The sequence below is a fragment of the Nycticebus coucang genome, chromosome 16 (genome assembly GCF_027406575.1).
Source record: "Nycticebus coucang isolate mNycCou1 chromosome 16, mNycCou1.pri, whole genome shotgun sequence".
NCBI lineage: Eukaryota > Metazoa > Chordata > Mammalia > Primates > Lorisidae > Nycticebus > Nycticebus coucang.
The window spans coordinates 4714029-4736601 of NC_069795.1; the positions used below are offsets into that span (position 1 = coordinate 4714029).

The window sequence follows — 22573 nt, forward strand, 5'->3', positions numbered from 1 at the left end:
GCATGGGGACCATGCACGGAACCTCCGGGAGCTCGGCTGTTGGTGCTGTCCAGCACCTTGCCAGTGACAGCTGCGATGGAGGAGCCGGACTTTGGAGTCCACCTGCCTTGAACTAACTTACATAGCCACACACGGCTCCCAGGTTGGACCTCACAGAGCTACAGCTAACACAGCCCAGGAATGTGCTCAGGTGTGATCTCAAAGTTCTGGACTGTCTCGTGCAGCCTCACACCTGAGCCATGCCAGACAAATGCCACCTCTCCCCAAAGAAGGAGCACGGGCAGCTCCCCAAAGCGCCCACACATGCCACCCCTACCTCCCACCAAGACGGGTTTCTTCCCACGGGAGGTGAGGAGGCTGCGACGTGCTCCTCCATTACTTCATCTGCAAATGTGAAGGTGCACAGCCACAGAATCCCCAGGGGCTCCCGCTCTGTGCCCAAAGCTGGGGAGGGCTGGGCATTCCCATCTCCAGAGCCAGGAGGTCTGGGAACCCCAAGGAGCATCTCTGGGCCTGGGGGTGGCTGGGAGAGGGAAGCAGGTGGCTGCTCCCCTTCCCACTCCCAGGCCTTCTCCACAACACAAATCACCATTATTGTAAATGAAAGAAACCATCCTAAGCCCTGCTTTGCTCCTTCATTTTATTTACTTCCCTTGAGGGTAAATTTAACTTAAAAGAAATTTAGAAGATTAAAAATGCTTTATAGGGTGGTGCCTGTGGCTCAAAGGGGTAGGGCGCCAGCCCCATATGCCGGAGGTGGTGGGTTCAAACCTAGCCCCGGCCAAAAACTGCAAAAAAAAAAAAAAAAAAAGCTTTATAAAACCTCAGCCTAAGAAATTAGATCGTCTGTCTTCAGGATTGATGTCCCTGAATCCTGTGACCCCAGAGAGCCTGGAGGGCGGAGGTGAAGAGGTAGGAGCTGGGACCCCAGCGTGGGCAGCATTTGCTCCACTGGAATGTCCTTCCCAGCAGGCCAGCATGTCTACTGCCTCAGGAGAGGCCCAGGTAAGATCCAGAGAGGCCAGACAGGGTGATGGCAGCAGCCCAGGTGGCTCGGGGCCCCCACACCCCTTCAAAGCTGAAGCCCTTCCTGTATCAGCGCCCTGGAAGGACGAGGGGCACCAGCCCACCCGACCTGCAACCTTAACTGTCAGATTGTCCTCACCAGGTCGGCCTGGATGAGCGCAACGCTCTAAGCAGCTCTGGTCCACAGGCCACTTCTCTGAGAGGGGGGCTGCAGTGGCTACAGCCTCGGGGACGGGGTGGGTCATAGTCACTGGGCAGAGCTCTGTGCCCTGCTCCACACAGGATGCAGCTAGATGAAGATGCCAGATCCCAAAGGCTCAGCCTCACCTCCTCCCTGGGCCACCGACTTCCCTGCATGCTGGAGGAGACCCCGCACACCCTCCATGGACAGGCCATGCAGATGTCTCCCTGGATGACACAGAGGACATGGTGAGGGCGCAGCAGACGGGCAGAGCACTTATGATGCATCTGCCCCAGTAGGGTCGGGCAGGGAGAGCACTTTGGGTGGGGCTGCCCCTGCCCTGAGACCTGGCTCTTTGATCTTGGCCTCTCTGTACCTCATCTGCTCTAATGGACTTAATCCTAGTGATCCTGTCACAGGATAGTGTGAGGGGTGACCAGCAGGGTCCACACCACACAGGGGACATGTGGGGGCACCTGGCCTGGCCAGTGGCAGGTGCTCTCAGGGAGGGAGTGACAATCTAAGACCACATAGAGGGGAAACGTCAACTCCCAGGCCTTTGCCCTGGGTGGGGCCGCCAAGGGGAGACCTGGGGAGGGGGTAGCAGGGCCTGGGGGCTGCTGCAGGGGCACCGGGCAAAGATGCGGTAAAGACACAGCAGTTTTAGCCACAGTAAAAATGTGCTTCCTGGGCAGCACCTGTGGCTCAGAGGAGTAGGCGCCAGCCCCATATGCCGGAGGTGGCAGGTTCAAAAACCCAACCCCGGCCAAAAAGTACAAAAAAAAAATGTGCTTCCCACTTCTTTTTTTTTTTTAACACAAAAATCTCCACATGCACGTGGACTCAGAATTTAAAGGACCTTACGTCAGTTTTCTGGGATAGTCACAACAAAGTGCAGTGAACCTGGGCCTTAAACAACATTCACTCGCTCTCTCATAGCCCCGGAGGCTGGAGGGGACAGGCAGTGTCAGCAAGGATGTGCCCTCTGCAGGCTCTGGGGGCAGAGCCGTCCCAGCCGACCCCTGGCTTCTGGCGGGTGCGGGCAATCTTTGTCATTCCTGGGCTTGGAGAAGCATCACCTCAGTCTCTGCCTTCACCCTCATGTGGCCTTCTCTTTGTGGGTTATCCGCAGCCAAATTTCCACTTTCTATAAGGATACCGGTGGTGTCGGACTGGGAACCCACCCAACTCCTGAGTGACCTCCTCCCAACTCATCTTATCTGCCATTGCCCTGTTCCAGAGAAGGCTGTATTCTGAGGTTCTGGGGTTAGGAGCTGGACAGAGGAATTTGGGGGACACAGTTCAGCTCCTACCTGGATTAGAGTAGGGCCCCATCCAGGGGTTTGCAGACTCCCAGACTCCCCTACAGATACACAGGCACCGTAGGGCTCTGCCCAGGCAGGGGGTCTGCAGGCCTGCCTGCTGCTCTTGGGTCCAGAGCACTGCTGGCTTTCAGCAGCCCTGGCCATGGTCTCTCCACTCACAATAAACACTTGTTCCCTGGAGGGAGGTTGTCAGCCTGGGAGAGAGGCTGCCTTCCCCAGCTGTGCTGACCTGGGGCAATGGGGCTCGGGCAGGTGGGGCTGACACATGGGCAAGAGCGTGGGGTGGGCATCTATCTGGATCTCTGGCCCCTCTCCGGCTCTGTGCCAGACAGGGGATGCCCCTCAGCCCAGCTGCCCTGGCCCAGGCTAAGTTGCAGTGGCCTGTGGCCCACATGTAACACAAATAAGAAATAATGCCATTGGAAGCCCCTGAGATTTGGGGCAGTTTTGTTACCTCAAGAAGGTTGACATTCAGGGCATCAGGTGCCACCAACTATTTTAAAAATATCCATCTACCGCAGATACTCTATATTACAGCTCAGATAACAGGGGCCCAGAGAGGTCTCAGAGCTTTCTGAAGGCCGGGCCTGGGAAGGAGGGTAGAGTGGACACCTGACAGCGACACTGTGGCCCAGTGCTGAGTCACACCCATCACCACGCCACTTCCCTGAGCACGGGGCTTCCTGGGTATGATGTGTGTTTCCTGGAGCATGAGACCCACACCTGCCCTTCCAAGTGCTGCACCTCCCTCCTGACCCTGTCCACACCTGGCTGGAAGGCAGGGACTGCATCTTGTTGTATACCGTACCCTGGGGCCAGAGGACAGGAGGCACCAGAAGTGCAAATGAATGAATGAATTCTCAAGCCCACACGAAAAGATCAAGAGGCTCCACTTGGGTCGACCAAGGAAGGTGGCTATGCCTTCTGGACCACTGCACCTTCTCCCAGCAGAAGATGTCTGCTGGGCACTCTGGTGTGCTCCATGTTAATGGAGAAATGGTTTTCTCTGTGCAGAGCCATCTGGACCACACGGGGGTCATGCTGAGATCTGCTCGTGATGCAGCCCCACCCCTGGACAGGTGTCAGTGATTTTCCCCAACTCTCTTTTTGAGCTTAAATCACTTCATTCCCTTTAAGAATTCCCATTCTTTTGGGTTTTCCTGCTTGTTAATATCTTCACTATATAAACGCTGGTATAAAAATACCGCATACCAGTATGTGACACAACTAGGAAATGTTCATTGCTTTATAACAAGGACTTAGGGATAATATTCTCAGCCATTGCAGCTGCGTTTGTTTATACAAAACACGTTTATTAAGGATGGCTCAGTGCTAGCTTGCTGCTTCTTTTTTTTTGTTTTTGGCCAGGGCTGGGTTTGAACCCGCTACCTCCGGCATATGGGACTGGCACCCTACTCCTTTGAGCCACAGGCGCCGCCTGCTAGCTCGCTTCTTTGGGCACACAGCCTTCTATCTGGACCTCTGCTGGCCAACCAGAGTATCTGTTCTTGTTACCATCAGAGAGGTTGATCTGTGTAAGGAAAGAGAGTTGTAGTTATTCACCAATCTAATCAACCGATACTTTATCAGAGTCAGCTGTGAGCAAAGTCATACAAACATCCCTTTGTAGAATCTGATCTGTTTCAACCCAATCTGGGTGTTTGATTTCCTTTTGCTGTGTTTCTTAATAATAGACTTTTATTGATACATAATAGATGTATGTATTTTCAGGTACATCTGATAATTCAATGCATTCCTATCATGTGTGAAGATCAAATCATGGTAATTAGGATAATATCACTTTAAATATTTATCTTTTCTTCATGCTAGGAACATTCAAATTATTGTCTTCTAGCTATCTTGAGATGTGCCATAGATTGTTGTTAATTATTAGCAGCCTGCTGACCCATTGAATACTACATCTTCTTTTTTATTTTGAGACAGAGCCTCAAGCTGTCGCCCTGGGTAGAGTTCCGTGGCATCACAGCTCACAACTTCTAACTCCTGGGCTCAAGCGATTCTCCTGCCTCCGTCTCCTAAGTAGCTGGGACTACCAGCACCTGCCACAATGCCCGGCTATTTTTTGGTTGCAGCTGTCATTGTTGTTTGGCAGGCCTGGGCTGGATTCGAACCCGCCAGCTCAGATATATGTGGCTGGCGCCTTAGCTGCTTGAGCCACATGTCCTGAGCCTACGTCTTATTTCTTTTAACTGTATATTTGAACCCCGTTTCTTAATAACATCTGAACCGGGTGTTAATGCAGCTCTAGAACTTTCTTCATGATGCAAATGTCCCATAACCAGTATTTTCTAACAGAGCGGTCACTAGCCACCCCTGGCCATTAAGTACAGATGGTCCCTGACTTATGGTGGTTCGAGTCCACGGCAGCGTGAAAGAGACACATGTTCGTAGAAACTGTACTTCAAACCCCAAGACAGCCCTCCTGTTTTTCACTTTCATGCCAGCATGCAGTAAACCACAGGAGATATTCAGCACTTCATAGTGAACTAGGCTTTGGGTTAGATGATTTTGCCCAACTGTAGGCAAATATGGGTGTTCTGAACATGGTTAGGGTGGGTCACACTGAGCTGTGATATTCTGTAGGAGAGGCGGAGCAAATGCACTTCCCACTCAGAATTTTTTTGACTTACGACGTAAATTGAAGAATATTTGCACTGGAAATGTGACTAGTGCAATTGATACGCTAAATTATAATTCTATTTAATTTTAACACATGTTAAGTGTAAACGCTAATTTAGATAGTAGCCGCCATAATGCCAATGTAGCTGTAATATTCAATTTTTGACTCTGGGAATAGAACTAGATGTGTAAACTTCAGAGTTCTTGGAGAGTTCCTTGCTCCACACATGTGTGTGCATATCGGAGTGGGTTTAGCCCTCTGCATCTTTCTTTCACAGATAATGGAGCACTTTAACCTACTGCTCAACTAAAACCACATACGTTCTAACTTAGAAATGCTAGTAATACAACCTTTTCTATATAACAGCTTTAATTAGATATAATCCACATGCAACCTTCCCCACAGTCAACTTTAACACATTCTCGTCACCAGAACAAGGAACCACCTGCCCCTTAGCAATCTCCTTCCCGCCCTTATCCTCAGAAGGGAGAGGAGGGCGGTCTTGCTCCTTGGCGGTGCCTTTAGACTCCCTCTCCTGAACTGGTTCATTTTAGCATTCTGTCCCGGAGAGCAGAACTCTCTGCAAGTTCTCTAGGCTGGCATGTTCACCACCAGAGGCATCTGTTTGTAACTCCGAAAACATTTGCCACCCTCCGTTGGAATTTCCACAGGAGGCTTCATAGATAGTAGGTCAGAATGACAGGAGGGACTCATCACCTGGTCACCAGGACACAGTGCTTTCTGCACCCAGCTTCCACATTCACTCTGAGTCCTCTGGTTCCTAGAGCTTGCTCCACTGTCACACAGCTAGACCTGAGCACAGCCACCCCACAGCAGAGCAGCCTGTGCCCACATGGACACCTGCACAGGGCAGAGACGCACCCCTCACCTGGAACTTAAAACTCCAGAAGTGCAGAGCAAGCCATCCCCAGCCTGGTCCACCCTCTTAGTTCCCTGCAGATGTCAGCGCAGAGGTCAGCACTCTTCCTGCCCCAGGGCTTGGGCTCAGGCAGCTGAACCTTCTGCCCAAGGAGAGCAAGGCTTGGGACAGACTGTGCTAGCTGTAGCAAAACGACACCAACAGCCCATGCCAAATTTTCTACATTTAAAGGGCTTTTCAGTGTTTCTAGGAAGGGACATTTAAAAACCACTCACTCACCTTTTCTCTCTGAATTCCTGCAGGGAGTTTAAAGCCTTTGGATGCAAGAAATGCCCAGCTCGCCCTGAACTGCAAGTTCCGGATCTCTTTACTTCCCAGCGCTTCTATGGCGCTCTTGGCACTGTCCTTCAATCTGGGGGACAGAGGGGAAGGAGTGAGACGGCCTCCTGTGGGGACTCCCAGGGCAAGCTCTGCTCTGGTTGTGTTATGCGCGCGTGATCCTGGACAGAGGTTGCTGACAGGTGCACCCCCTCCCGTGGCCCTCGGCACTGAAACACGCAAGTGCTGCTCATCACGTTTCCAGTTAACCACGAGGCAACATCCTGATCCTGCCTAGACCTCAGCTGAGGGCACCAATTCTGATTCTCAATTCTGAGAAGCCCTGGTGTTTGGGGGTTCAATGACGTCCTCACATTCAGCCAGCATAATTTTCACTCCTGGCTGTGGCCTTGTTTATTGGCCACAAAATGAGATGGACCAAAATTGCTGAAAAGCAAATGTTAAAACTGCCCCTGGCTCATCTTCATAAAAGTTAGCACCAAGAAAAGAAAAAGAAACCTAAAGCAACACTATCGCTGCATGCGGGGCCATCTAGGGCAGGCAGGCAGGAAGGCCGAGAGGAAAACAAGTAAGCTTAGGTTTTGCTGAATGAATTAAATCTGAGTTTTTGGATATGTATGCCAAGGAACTTCCGTCTGGTAAAGTGCTCAGGGGTGAGAGGAACTCGAGGTCAGATAGATCTGGGAAATGCCGTGGTCAGGGCGCGTCAGGGAAATTCACAGCACAAACAGGCACTTGCAAGGTCTCAGGAACTTCTGCAGTGAAGATGGCACACCCACTGAGCAGCCTGAGCTAAATTCGCTTCTAGAAGGTGCCGCACACATGGGCACGTCCTTACTCTTCTTTGCCTCAGCATACAGAGAAGCTAGCTCAATTTCCTTTCATATTTCTGTGAGGACCGCCCTGGGTTCAGCTTCTCTCACCCGAGGTCAGCACTTCTGTTCTAGTCAAGGTCAGCTGTGGCTTTGTCTTGCCACCTGCAAATACTCCTTAGGTATCGTACTTATGTGCTTCATAAGGTAATGATTTTGTTTTAGGAAACGCAGTCTGTTTTGTCAGGATCTTTGATGATTTTTCCTTAGGGAAGCACCCTGCTCCTAGGACTTCCTGTTCGTCCCTGGAGGATGTCACGGAGGGATGCCAGCCCTCCTCACCCTGCTGGCTTCTCCAGTTCATGGCTGGGACAATCCACACTCACCTGGTGCTTCCGTCGTCCTGGGTCACCATGAAGAGCAGAGACTTTGGAGGAGCACTCTGGATAAACGCCGTCATCGGTCCAGAGTTATCTGCCAGGTCAATGCAAGTCACTTTCAGGGTCTTCTCTGTTAACTGAGGCCCTCGCCCTGGAAACTGGGCTCCTTTCTGCACCCAAATTCCACATCCACTTTGAGTCCTCTGGTTCCTAGAGCTTGTCCCTCAACCATGCACATGGTGAACAATTACTGGGGCCCACCAGGGGACCATCTGAAGAGACTGTCTCAGCACAGAAGGGAAAGAACTACGCGAAACACCTGCAGTATGTACTCAGGGTTCCAGTGAGCCTGGTACGGACTCAGCAGCTAAGGTAATGACCTCTTTTGGCCTGTGAGCAAGGCAACTGGGGCTTCTGCTGGAAAGAATCTCCTTGGAAATTAGATTACGAAGATTCAACTCAAAACCAGCAACAAGGTCTGCAGCAAGATAGGGCGTTCTCAGCACTCACTGCCACACAGCTAGACCCGAGCACAGCCACCCCTGAGCAGAGCAGCCTGTGCCCACACGGACACCTTCACAGAGCAGAGACGCGCTCCCTGCTCCCAGCTTAAACACCAGAAGTGCAGAGCAAGCCAGACTCGGGCAAGTCCTGGCAACGGGGCTTCTCTGTGACTTAAAGGAAGAAAGCAAAGGTTACTTTGCCAGTCTCTCACCACTGTGCTCATCATTTACAGTTCTGCTCGGGTAACTGCAGGCTCCACCCACACAGCTCTCAGCAGGTGCATGCGTGCCCTTTCTGTTCCTCTTTCCCTCTATCTTTATAAAGATTTGTTTTTAAAACCCTCAGTGTTAACTAAAAAGAGGGGCTTGGATCTCCTGCCCAGCAACAGCGCTCAAGATTCAGTGCCCAGAAAGGAAGCCGGGCGCCCGTGCATTCTAGGAACGACCGGCCGGGCTGGCAGGGCGCCTGGAGCCACCGTGGCACCTCTGAGATGCTGACGGGATCCAGGGCTGGAAGGTGACTACATTATTTTACATGTACTGTATTTGGTTTAAACTAAATGACCTTTTTTCTTTCTCATTATCCCACAAGAGAAAGACTGAGAAAAAATGTAATCAAAGAAAGACATTTCTAGAAATGTCTCTAAACTTTATTATATGAATTCAATTACAGCCTAAGAGGATTCATATAAGAAAAGTCTAGAATAATCATGTGCCCTGCTGGCAATTTTTTTTCGGGAGACAAAATAAAAATGGTTGATATTTCTGTTTGTGTCTTTATATCTTAATTTTGCGTGTAAATTTTATTAGGAAAAGAATTTTCTTACCACCTTCGTACATATCAAAACATCGTGTTGCTGTCACTTTCCCGGTTACATCTGAAAGTAAAAGGGGTAGTTTTTTAAAAGAAAGTTCATAGACCTCAGGGCACATTTGTGGCACTAAAGCCTGGAAACAGCTCATTTCTGAGATGTTTCCCTCCCAGGAACACCCCTGACGCGGTGACCTGGCTGCAGAGAGAGGGCTGCCCTGAGCAGTGCCCCCGGGCTAGGGCCGGGCAGCATCAGCAGTGGCTCTAGAACTTCCTTCCTGACCCTTCTCACTGAAACCACAAAGGCCTCCCCCCTTCCCCGGCCTCACGACTGTCTGAGGCTGGGGGCCTCTGTCTCCTCCCTCCCCGGCCCTTCTCTCCCTGGACTATGTCTTCTGCTCACTCACCGGGAAGCTGTAGGAACTTTCTTCCTAAATCTGCTATGGTTCTTATGTTCCAGAACCATCAATGGCAGTCATGACAGAATTGTCCAGCCTTAAGAGGAAGCCCGTGTTTTCTTTCTCCTGAGAATCCCACAGAAGGACAAATTGGCCTGAGGTGGCACCCTCTGTCCAGCCCCCGGTCATCTGAGAACAAAGGGGAGGCTCAATTCTGGACCTCGGGTCCACCCCCACCGTCTGCTCACCTGGTTTTAACTCCGCCTTCTACCTAGCTTTCCCCATGTTTCATAAAGTCTCTTGTATTTGGCTTTCGGTTGGTTTTTGTTATTGTTGGAACCATAAATACCATGTTTGGCTATGTATAATGTGCTCACATGTGGAACGTGCACCCACAGTTTTGGCCTAAACTTTTGGGAAAAATCTTTCATTTTAATTTTTTTTTTTTTTTTTTTGAAAGAGAGGAAAAGTGGTTGCACAATGGTACCTCCTCCTCTCGTGAGAGGCATGAGGCGCGGAGCCAGCAGCCGCAGAGGAGCCAGGAGCGAGCCAGGTGGCAGGTAAGAGTGGTCCGGAGGACCTGAGCCCCAACTGCCCCCAACTGCCCCCTCCTGCTCCACCCTCATTCCCACACCCCCTCATTCCTATTCACACCTGTGTCATCAGTGGAAATGTGGCCACAGCTGCTCTGCTGAGAACCCTCATGGGCTTATTCCCGGGAAGCTAGCTGAGGGGCCAGCCCTGCCTGCCCCGGCTCCTGATGGTATACCCCTGCTCTTTCCACACTGCCTCATCTCCCACAAAGCTGGCCCCATTCTGAGTCCCCTGGGACACCATGCTGAGGACAAGCCTTCCTGATGACACCCCAGTGAAGCGCTTTGCACTTAAAATTTCTGCTTAGTGAGTAGACCCTGACCTCCTTGAGCCTTTCAGACCTTGGACCCTCAGTAACATCAGAATGAACAACATCAGCCTTTCCCAACTGGCAAATCCTGTAAATCACCCAGGAGACTGAGTAGATGAGACTCCCAACCCACACCCCACACACTGAATCAGCTCTCCAGGGGAAAGACCCAGGTTTCTGTTCCATTAACAGCATCTTAGATGGTTCTTCCTACTGGCAAGTCTAGGAAATCTTATCAACTCAGTACTTTGGGAGTTTAGACAAGTCACAGGCTTAAAATTACAGTCCCTAGGGTCAGGTACTCCTAAGTTTTTTTGCTTCACTGCCAGATACCTTCACAGACAGAAACCTCATGGGGACTGGGGCCCAAGGTCACAATAGTGGGCTACTTAGCAGAACCAGGTCTCAGAACTCAGGTTTCCTAGACCCCAGCTCAGGGATCTTCCTCCTCAGCCTGGTGTCCCAGGGCCTCAGAATGGGGCCAGCTACATAAGAGGGGAGGCAACCTGGAAAGGGCAGGGGTCTACCATCGGGAGCTGGGGCAGGCAGGCCCTGGGAAGTAAGCCCATTGGGGTTCTCAGCAGAGTAGATGTGGCCATGTTCCCGCTGATGGACATGCATGAGAATAGGAAATGAGAGGATGTGGGGACAAGGCTGGGCCAGGAGGGGACCATGGAGCGGGGTGGGGCTCAGGTCATCGGACCACTCTTACCCACCACCTCGGCTTGTTTCCAGCTTCTCTGCAGCTGCTGGCTCCGCCCCTCATGCCTCTCACTAGAGAAGGAGGAGTCACTGTATGTCCCTCCTTTTGCCAAGGTCCTGGCACTAATCATCACATCACCGTTGGTGGCACACCCATTTCCAAGATGGTGTTGGCAGTGGTGTCTGGTGCCATCAGCCAGGCAGGTGTAAGAGCTGCCCAGTGAGGGGGCAATGTGAAGGGGACGCGATTACCATATTCCAGGGCATTATTTGCATACGGATATTGTTATTACTTTCTAGAGTTACACTTTTAATGCATAAGCATAAATAAAGAAATTAAAAACATTTATACAGATATGGAATTAGTATGACACATGTATAATGTGCTTCCTTACCTCTCCTTCAATAATTTGGGCAAAACGTATGTATTATGCATGGCAAAATATGGTAACTTGGAAAGTAAAGCCTGTACAAATACTTAAACATGTAATTTAAAAATGCATCAATATAGGCTCGGCGCCTGTGGCTCAAGCCGCTAAGGCGCCAGCCATATACACCTAAGCTGGCAGGTTCGAATCCAGCCCAGGCCTGCTAAACAACAATGACGGCGGCAACCAAAATAGAGCCAGGCATTGTGGCAGGTGCCTGTAGTCCCAGCTTCTTGGGAGGCTGAGGCAGGAGAATCGCTTGAGCCCAGGAGTTGGAGGTTGCTGTGAGCTATGATGTCTGTCTCAAAAAAAAAAAAAGCATCAATATAAACCTAGGCTAGATGGTGTGAAAAACTCTTGTAAACTCAAGGTATCTTTGAAAATATAATCACAGCTTTTAGAGAAATTTCATAGAAAACATTTAATAACTTACAGTTGACAATGGCAATGTTTATTCCTCTGGCAACATTTCCAATCTGTTCTCCTATGAGGCTGAAATGTAACTAAGAGTTAGTCAAGGAACTCCTTTTTCACCAAAGTTTTCACCTGGTGGAGTCTCTTTTACCCACTCACACTTATCACTTCTTACAGACCCTGTGTCCTAGAGCATCACCCCTACATTCACTTTCTACGTATCTGTCCCAGTTTTTATTACAGACTCAGTCCCTCTGGGCAGCTGGAAACTTAATCTTATATTTAGACAAGTGGCTAGGGAGAGGATAAAGCAGTATTTATTTAGCTTAGACTCTTTACAAATGTTCTTTGACTAAATCCTCAACCACCTCATGAACATTTGTGTTTCCATTTACAAATATGAAGCAATGAGAGGTGGATCTCTAAGAGGTGCATCGGGGCAGGTCTGGTGGCCTCCACGTCTGTCTATCCTTTTGCTCCTCAGCGTGGTGACAAATTTCCTTGACTCTTGGCAATCCTTTCCATCCAACCACTAACTTTAATACAGTTTCCCTCTTTAAGTAACTACCGCAAATTGTGTTACCTAATTTTCACTTTTAAATTGGAGAATATGACATGTCAAATTCAAGGAGATTGTGCCCTAAGACGAGGAGGATTAAATGACTTTCTTGGAGATGGTAATTATTATGGAAGATGAAAGAAATTGTGTGTGTATACACAGGTGCATGAGAACACATGTCTTTTATTAAGTTTTAGAATCAGTGATGTGTTAGCTTCGTGGGAAGAACTTAAAAAGTCTCCTCCTTTGCCACACTCTGGAATAGTGAATACAAAACTTTCATATTCTGCTCTTGATGTTTTACCTATACTTCCCCATGAATATCCAGGCTTAGAGCTTCCTGACAGTTTTAGAGAATACTCCATAAGAACTTGAAAATAAGCAAAAAGAAATTTGTGTTTCTGATAATGGAAAATTGGGTAATCCAAATCTACTCTCTGATACAGAAAAACAGAATGTATGAGACAAATTATTCTTAAAGATCTGCTTGAATACATTAGAGACTAATAAGGTAGTAAAAGATTTCTCAGGCCAAGATCCAGGGAAAGACTAAATTTCAAATTTCAAGACTAAAGCTTCTTTTACCCAAGGTGCACCTACTGGTTCTATAAAAAACACCTGAGGAAGTGAATAGCACTTCTGACAATCACATGAAGCCAGAAGTAAAAGACCCAAGGTGAGGGCCTGTCAAATTCTCCACATCTTAGTGATGGGGGTTCACAAAGGGTTGAATCATAAAATAAGAGTGAACCAGAAATAAATTCGAATTTCCATCAACTTCAACTAGTTGTAAGTCAAGTGGATGGCTCAGAAAATCTCAATCCTTACTACTTATTCAGGTCATCTTGTTCTGCTAATGGTTCCAGGTCCCCAGCAAAAATTAAGAATTATGCTCAGCAGAAGGAAATATCATCCTAGGCCTAAATAACAAACAAAACAAAACAAAACAAAACAAAACAGGGCGGTGCCTGTGGCTCAGTGAGTAGGATGCCAGCCCCATATACTGAGGTTGGCAGGTTCAAACCCTGCCCTAGCCAAACTGCAACACCCTCTGCACCCCCCGCCAAAAAAAAAAAAATAGCCAAGCATTGTGGTGGGTATCTATAGTCCCAGCTACTTGGGAGGCTGAGGCAAGAGAATCACCTAAGCTCAAGAGCTGGAGGTTACTGTGAGCTGTGACACCATGGCACTCTACCGAGGGTGACAAAGTGAGACAGAGTCTTAGCAAAATGAAGTTCAAAAGCTAAAACATCATAAAGTCAGTCAATGGACAGGTTTAATGGCAGATTAGGCACAGTAGAAGAGAGAATTAGTGAACTGTAAAACAGCTCTGTTTATAGGGAAGAACAGAGAGATATAGACAAAAAATATAATCTGTAGACTATAGAGAACAGAGTAGTAATCAGATCTAACATACATTTCATTAAAAGGATCAGAAAAAGAGAGGAAATGAAGGGAGCAGAATAATGATAGTAGAGAATTTGTCAAATGTGATGAAGGAATTCAAGACGTACATCTTTAAGATGTCTTCTAAAACCCAGATAAGGTAAAACAACAAAAACCTACATAAGATAAAGTAATAAATACATCATTGTACAGATGCTGAAAACCAAAGATAAGGGGAAAAATTTCACAGGCAGCTGGGCATGGTGGCTCACACTTGTAATCTTAGTATGCTGGGAGGCTGAGGTGGGTGGATCCCTTGAGGTCAGGAGTTTGGGACCAGCCTGAGCAAGAGCAAGAGCAAGACCCCATCTCTACTAAAAACAGAGAACCTAGTCAGGTGTTGTGGTGATGCCTACAGTCTCAGCTACTTGGGAGGCTGAGGCAAAAGGATTATTTTATGCCAGGAATTTGAGGTTGCTGTGAGCTATGATGCCATGGACCTCTAGCCTGGGGCAAGAAAATGAGATGCTGTCTCAAAAAGAAAAAAAAAAGAAGAAAAGAAAAGAAAAATTTCACAGGCAATCAGAAAGGGAGAAAAGCAGTTATTTTCACAGAAGTAACGATTAGATTTTCAGATGACTTCTTAAAAGAATAAATGGAAGCTAGAAGACAGTGGAATAGTACTGTGAATGTGTTGAAAGAAAATAATGGCCAACACAGTTTGCAAAATGATTTTTCAGTAATAAACATGGAATAAAGATATTTTAGAGATACATAAACTGCAAGAATTCCCCATCAGTAGACCTATAGCAGCCTTTTCTCTGTATCTTTTGCTATAATAAAAGCATAACCTGTCATTGTGTTTTATGAGTCCTTATAGAACAGTGATTTTCAACCAGTGGGCCATGGCCATGAGAGTATCTTCGGTATGCTGCAAATATTTTTAAAGATCATTAATTAAATTATTTTTGAAAGAAGTTCAAAGTACAGTAACTATATATATATTTAACTATTTTTTTGATCAACATAATTTATGTGTGTCATGTAAGTTTAACTATAAGTTCAAGTGTACCATGAGATTAAAAAGTGGCAAAACACTGGTGTAAAGGGATCCTGAGACCAAAACACTGTCCTAGAATATTGCTGAATTTGAGGCTGATTGTAAGACATTCTCCCTTAAAAACAAAACAAAACAAAAAAAACAGAAATGGATTCACATGTCCACCAAAAGACATAAATAGCACTATTCAAGGCACTATTATGCTATTATTTATAACTCAAATATCACCCAACATTAGCATGCATAAATTGTAGTATATTTATGCAATGGAATACTACATAGCAAAGCAAAACTATCAACAACAGCCACACCTGACATCAAGGATAAATCTCACAAATACAACTTGGAGCAAAAACTGCCAGACATAAAAGAGTATTTGATTTATGATTCCATTTATACAGAGTTCAAAATAGACAAGACTAAATGACAATGTTTTACAATGTGTGTATAGGCAGTAAAACTACCAAGAAAGGCCAGGAAATGATCAGCATAAAAGATGAAATGGAAGTTACCACTGGGCAGAAAGGAAAGGGGCTGCATTTGACAAGGGGTAGAAGGGTGCTTGTGGAATGCTAGTGATAGTCTATTTCATAAGCACAACCATGGTTACCCAAGTGTTCACCTTATGATTAATTATAAATGATCATACTCACAGGTTATTCATCGCTACAATATTTGTAATACTAAAAGATTTCAAACGTTAGAAAAGCTGATCAGTGAGGAACTAGTTGAGTAAACTGTGATACAGTCATGCTATGGAGTACTACGCACCAATAAAAGGGAACAGGGGAGATCTCCATGTGCTGATAATACGGAGTGATCTCTACCACCGAGTGAAGAGAGCAAAGTGGAAAACTGAATCAAGTTTGCTATCTTTTACATGTGTGGATAGATGCATGTGAATATACATACATATATACTCATATTAGTACAAACATATACTCACACACATACATTGATATATATAAATGTATATAAAACACACACATGGATATATATTAATTATATAAATAGCTTATTTTTGCCATAAATACTGGAAGGATAAATCAGAACCTAATAAAAAAAAAAAAAACCAATGGAGGTAGAAAAGAAGGTGGGGAGAAAAAGTGGAAGGTGGGTGGTGCCTGTGGCTCAAGGGAGTAGGGCACCAGCCCCACATGCCGGAGGTGGTGGGTTCAAACCCAGCCCTGGCCATAAACTGCAAAAACAAAACAAACAAACAAAAAAACGAAAAAGTGGAAGGTATAGGGAAGTCTTCTCTGAGAATATTTTTACTTTTTTTGATACCTAATGTTGACATTTGAGACATGCAAATGTATTACATATTCAAAAATTAAATTAGATAAAAAGAGAACGAGAAACATCCTAGAGCTGAAAACAAACTGTAATGAATCCAACTACCTATCGAAAATGTAACACTAATACAGGAAGAATGAAACAAAATTTTTAACTTCAGCACCGGCCCCATGTGCCAGAGGTGGTGGGTTCAAACCCAGCCCCGGCCATAAACTGCAAAAAAAAAAAAAAAATCAGTACTAAATTGCATGGTATTAGTATTGTAATTCAAAGATAGCTTCACTCGGAAATTATTGGGGTTCACTGTGGCCCCGACTTGGGTCGGAGGTCTACAGGGGAGATGATGCTGGGGAAAAAATGAGACCCTACCCCAACTTAATGCCTGAGGTCTGGGGAGCCTGGGGAGGTGCACGCTGACTCACACCCTGGGTGACCCCAGGACCTCAGGGCCCTTCAGCAGAGACAAGGCAGTCCTTCTCTGACTGCTCAGAAACTTTTTATTGGTCTCTAACACTAAGCGTGTATGCAAAACACAAAGGTGCCAAAATTCTAAAATAGGATTAGAAGAATCCCAAGTCCCTAGGAAGAGTGGGTCAAGAGGAAATGGCTGGGTGATTGGGAACAGAGGGTAGGAAGTTGTGAACAATGGCCAATAACGTATTTAGAAAGGGGGAGGGGAAAATAAGTTTCATCTCCACAGGGCAGACAGAATAGCTTTCCCCAACCTAACAGCTGATCAGGAGCCCACCTGCCTGCTGACGCTCTGCCCAGGGATGGTGTTAACAACTCACCCTGCTGGGGCGCCTCTGGGCTCCTTTCATCTTTGTGGTCTTGATGAGTCCCCAGGGATGGCTGGGGCTTTGCTCTGGATTGAGGCCGATCAGTCTGTCTACCTCCCACGGGAAATTACACCAAACATTTAAAGAAATAACATCAATTCTGCACAAGTTTTCTCAGAATATTGAGGAGATGTGAGGTGTGAACTGCAAAGAGAAACTCCACCTGCTTTATCCATGAGGATGAAGAACAAAAAACAAAATGGAAAAATGGTGGCAGCTGCATTTTGGTGTTCCCATGACTTTGAAGCCTTGGACACATACTCAAAGTAAAGCACACCATTTAAAACCCGGTTTGTTCTAACTGCTGTCAAATGAAAAGAGAGTTCATCACAGGACGTACAAGGCCATGAGAGTTGGTCGATGTCCTTCCCCAGTGCTCTCAGGAGACCAAGGACACTTGAATCTCCCCTGTGGACAGACGTGCTGCATGGCCAACCTCAGAGAAGGGGAGCGTCAGCCGGGCCCCTGTGTTTTCTTTTAAACACTGGTACTTACAGCTCATCCTCAAAGCAGATCTTGGCGTGGTTGTTCCTGCCGCCCCCACTGAGTATCCGGTAGGCGTAGGAGTTAGCGGGGCAGGGGGTCCAGTGGTCACATTTCTGCCTTCTGGGGGCTGGAGCTGTAAGGAGCCAGGGCAGAGCCGTCAGAATCCCACACCCTGAATGGGGTGCACCTGCTGCCTCACCGCACCCCCCAGTGGCAGTGGGAGCTGCTCCAATGGCATCAGGGACTTTGGGGATCCCTTAAAGACAAAGTTAATTTAATCTGCTTTTGTCTTAAAGTGGCAAACAAGCAAAGAGGCTGAGAATACTGAGTAAGTGTAACAGCTGGAGTCACTGCCCACGGCTGCACACTGTGAGTTATGTCCTGGCATGTGGTGGAAGATGCCAGGGTCTAAGAGTGCTGCCAGCAGGTGGCCGTCCACGGGGCACCCCACGGCTTGTGCACGTGCATGCCTGAGTAGCTTCCACACACACCACACATGAACGTACACCACACACACACCACATGCGAACACACCCCACCCACATCACATGTAAACAAATACACCACACACCACAGCACGCCACGTACTCACCTCGTCACACACAGTACACTCTCGCCTCACGTGGATCAGCCATGAACACACAAGCCCAGGTACACATCACACATATATCACATGAACACACAGTCCTCACACCACACATCGCATGCACATTAGACAGTAAGAATAAGTTCAAGAGTTGTTGTTTTTTTTTTTTTTTGTAGAGACAGAGTCTCACTGTACCACCCTTGGGTAGAGTGCCATGGCGTCACACAGCTCACAGCAACCTCCAGCTCTTGGGCTTACGCGATTCTCTTGCCTCAGCCTCCTGAGCAGCTGGGACCACAGGCGCCCGCCACAATGCCCGGCTATTTTTTTGTTGCAGTTTGGCCGGGGCTGGGTTTGAACCCACCACCCTCGGTATATGGGGCCAGAACCCTACTCACTGAGCCATTGAGACAGAATCTCACTACATTGTCCTGGGTAGAGTGCCGTGGCGTCCCAGCTCACAACATCCTCAAACTCTTGGACACAGGCGATTCTCTTGCCTCAGCCTCCCAAGTAGCTGGGACTACAGGCACCCGCCACAATGCATGGCTAAGTTCAAGAGATCTTATAAGTTCACCATATCTTGTATGACATGGTGACGGCAGTGGACAGCCATACACAGCAGCCCCTCCGTATCTGCTGACTGCAGGGCCTGGCCTTCCGAGCTGGCAGCAGCTCCCTGGGGGCCAGGCTGGGCCTGCTGGGAACAGGATCTTGTGCCTGGCCAGGAGCCTGCAGGTCCCTGTGCTCTGCCAAGTTTTGTTTTTGAAGACATGTGCAGACACATTTTCCAGAAAAGAGGCATTTGATTTTCCTCAGATCTTCAGAGGAGTATGTGGCCCTAGTGACTAAAGGTGACGGAGAGATAGATGTTTGCAGGGCCTGGAGATGGGTAGGGAAACCTGTAAAGCATTAAAATAAAAACAAAACAAGTAGATCTTCTGAGCCTCCATGCACTTCCCATAAGGACAAACTTTCCCTGTGGCAGTGAAGAAATTAGTCTGTGTCCCTCACGGGGGGGTGCGGACACAGCAGAGGGGACGGAGCTCCTTGTCCCCTGCCATTCCTCCCATAGCCTCACAGTTTCCTGAAATTCCTTCCCAAAGCAATTGAGAGGGGAAATTCACATGGCCACACAGAGGCAGACAAAGAACTGTGGACCTGCCATGCACCATCCGGTTTCCAAGCCTGTTTCCATGCCTCACTCACAGAAGTAAGACTATAAGCCCCCAGCAGTGGCATCTCCCTCCCCCTAAGGCTTCCCGCTTCCCGCCCCAGACAGTCAGCCTCACCCCACAGCACCAACAGGAACCTGGTGACTGAGCTCACAGGTCCCTTCCTGAGGTGAGGTAACTACAGGAATACACCCTCTGAGCCTGGAGAGGGAGCTGGGAGGAGGGTTCACCAGCAAATGCAAATCAGAAAGAACCTTAGATTCAAAAGAGAATTTAGAAACTTAGAGACCTTTTTGTTCCAGGATTATCAAATTTGGCTCTGCATGAAGCCAAGTTTCAAACAAATGAAAATAAATACAGGCTCTGGCCTCACCCTGGCCCTGTAGAGTTTTGAATTTCCTGAAGTGGGGTCCAGGAATCTGTCTTTTTAAAAAGACTCCCTGATTTAGGAACTGTGAACTCATTTTCTGTCCTTTAAATAAGGAAGATGATTCCAGAGGCTTTAGGAGACCCTCTAAAAGTCACTATCAATGTTGAGTAATGAAATACTATCCTGACGATATGCACCAGGCAGGCGGAATGGGCAGTGATCTGTTCGCACACTGACATTTCAGCCCTTTCACGTCACCTCAATGTACTGTATGAGATAAAAGTCCAGTCCACAAGGGCAGAAGGCCAGATGGCATGGAGGAGGGTTTATTTCTCTGCTAATCAACGCTAATCATTTGTTAGCTGCCCGTGAGTACAGGGGGTGGTGTGGCAGGTTGCACATTCGGCTAAGGGACGCCGCTGTAAAGAGGCAGGCAGCTGTTCAGCACTGCCTGAGTGTCATGCATTCCTCTCCATGGCCCCTAAATGGCAGTAGCCTTTTTCCTTAGAAGCCTTTGGTGGGGGGACATTGGATGAATAAATATACATAACACATTTCAGGGTAGGGTACCGGATCTCACTAGGGAGAGTTGGGTTTCAGAGGACCTGGCATCATAGCAGGTAGAATTAATCTCAGAATTGGAAAGCGCCGTAGATACAGGTATCACCCACCATGTTCCTTCATGCCTAGATGAGGGGCAGTCCTGAGACGTCAGCAGCTGGTTAGTGGCAGCATTAGAATTAAATATTTGTTTTCCCAACCTGAACTTTAGGGCTGCCTGGACAACAGCCATGTAAGTGTCAATTCATTTTGTATGGGCAGAGTCCAAGCAGGTGACTAAACACAACTGACTCATTTAGGTTATTACCGTTTTACAAGACTTTGTAAGGAAATGATGGAACTTTGAAACTATGGTGAAGGGAGTTGTGTCCTTAATTAGCTTCTCATCTTCACTGTTATTGGCATATACAAAGGCTACTGACTTGTGGACATTGATTTTATATCCTGAAACATTACTGTATTTTTTGATGACTTCTAGGAGTCTTGTGGTTGAGTCTTTGGGGTTCTCTAAGTATAAGATCATGTCGTCAGCAAAGAGGGAGAGTTTGACCTCCTCTGCTCCCATTTGGATTCCCTTTGTTTCCTTGTCTTGCCTAATTCTATTGGCTAGAACTTTTAGCACTAGTTGAATAGTAAAGGTGACAGAGGACAACCTTGTCTGGTTCCAGTTCTAAGAGGAAAAGCTTTCGGTTTTACTCCATTCAGTAAAATATTAGCTGTGGGTTTGTCATAGATAGCTTCAATCAGTTTTAGAAATGTGCCACCTATGCCTATACTCTTCAGTGTTCTAATTAGAAAAGGATGCTGGATTTTATCAAATGCTTTTTATCCATCTATTGAGAGGATTATATGATCTTTATTTTTGCTTCTGTTAATATGGTGGATAACGTTTATGGACTTGCGTATGTTAAACCAGCCTTGCATCCCTGGGATGAAGCCTACTTGATCATGATGAATGACTATTTTGATGATAAGCTGTAATCTATTGACTAGGATATTGATGAGAATTTTTGCATCTATATTCATGAGTGAGATTGGTCTGAAATTCTCATTTCTGGTTGGGTCTTTTCCTGGTTTTGGTATCAGGGTGATGTTTGCTTCATAGAATGTGTTAGGGAAGATTCCTTCTTCCTCAATTTTTTGGAATAATTTCTGCAGTACAGGAATAAGCTCTTCCTTGAAGGTTTGATAGAATTTTGGTGTGATGCCATCTGGACCAGGGCATTTTTTGGTTGGAAGATTTTTTATTGTTTCTTTGATCTCAGTGCATGAAATTGGTCTGTTCAGGAGCTCTATTTCTTCCTGGCTAAGTCTAGGGAGAGGGTGTGATTCCAAATATTGATCCATTTCCTTCACATTGTCAAATTTCTGGGCATAGAGTTTCTGGTAGTATTCAGAGATGATCTCTTGTATCTCTGTGGGATCAGTTGTTATTTCCCCTTTATCATTTCTGATTGAGGTTACTAGAGATTTTACTTTTCTATTTCTCATTAGTCTGGCCAATGGTTTATCTATTTTATTAATTTTTTCAAAAAACCAACTCGTTTCATTAATTTTCTGAATTATTCTTTTGTTTTCAATTTCATTGATCTCTGATTTGATTTTGGAGATTTCTTTTCTTCTACTGACATTAGGCTTAGATTGTTCTTCTTTTTTAGCTCCTTAAGATGGCTTGTGAGTTTGTCGATGCATGGAAGGAGGTGAAGGACCTCTATAAAGAAAATTATGAAATCTTCAGAAAGGAAATAGCAGAGGATTTTAACAAATGGAAGAACACTCCATGCTCATGGATGGGCAGAATCAACATTGTTAAAATGTCTATACCTCCCAAAGCAATCTACCTATTCAATGCCATCCCTATCAAAATACCAACATCGTACTTTCAAGATTTGGAGAAAATGATTCTGCGTTTTGTATGGAACCAGAAAAAAATCTGTATAGCTAAGGCAGTTCTTAGTAATAAAAATAAAGCTGGGGGCATCAGCATACCAGATTTTAGTCTGTACTACAAAGCCATAGTGCTCAAGACAGCATGGTACTGGCACAAAAACAGAGACATAGACACTTGGAATCGAATTGAAAACCAAGAAATGAAACTAACATCTTACAACCACCTAATCTTGGATAAACCAAACAAGAACATACCTTGGGGGAAAGACTCCCTAGTCAATAAATGGTGTTGGGAGAACTGGATATTTACATGTAAAAGACTGAAACTGGACCCACACCTTTCCCCACTCACAAAAATTGACTCGAGATGGATAAAGGACTTAAATTTAAGGCATGAAACAATAAAAATCCTCCAAGAAAGCATAGGAAAAACACTGGAAGATATTGGCCTGGGGAAAGACTTCATGAAGAAGACTGCCATGGTAATTGCAACAACAACAAAAATAAACAAATGGGACTTCATTAAACTGAAAAGCTTTTGTACAGCTAAGGAGACAACAACCAAAGGATATGGGAAAGGATATTTGCATATTTTGAATCAGACAAAAGCTTGATAACTAG

The 22573-nt window shown here is 46.5% G+C and overlaps 1 protein-coding gene across 2 annotated transcripts in view; it reads right to left on the reverse strand.

Annotated features, from left to right (window-relative positions):
• Nucleotides 1–3666: 3666 nt before the first annotated feature.
• FAM3B (FAM3 metabolism regulating signaling molecule B) overlaps nt 3667–22573 on the reverse strand; it is a 31830-nt gene continuing 12923 nt past the window's right edge. Inside the window, exons 3-8 of one of the 2 annotated variants that reach the window (XM_053565444.1) lie at nt 17380–17503; nt 11764–11822; nt 8918–8965; nt 7591–7678; nt 6333–6465; nt 3667–4063 (exon numbers count right to left, since the gene is read on the reverse strand). In XM_053565444.1, coding sequence (XP_053421419.1) covers nt 3974–4063; nt 6333–6465; nt 7591–7678; nt 8918–8965; nt 11764–11822; nt 17380–17503 — 542 coding nt within the window. In that variant the 3' untranslated portion in view covers nt 3667–3973. Of the gene's footprint in view, nt 4064–6332; nt 6466–7590; nt 7679–8914; nt 8966–11763; nt 11823–17379; nt 17504–22573 lie in introns of both variants that reach the window. The other variant, XM_053565443.1, reaches the window with a different exon arrangement.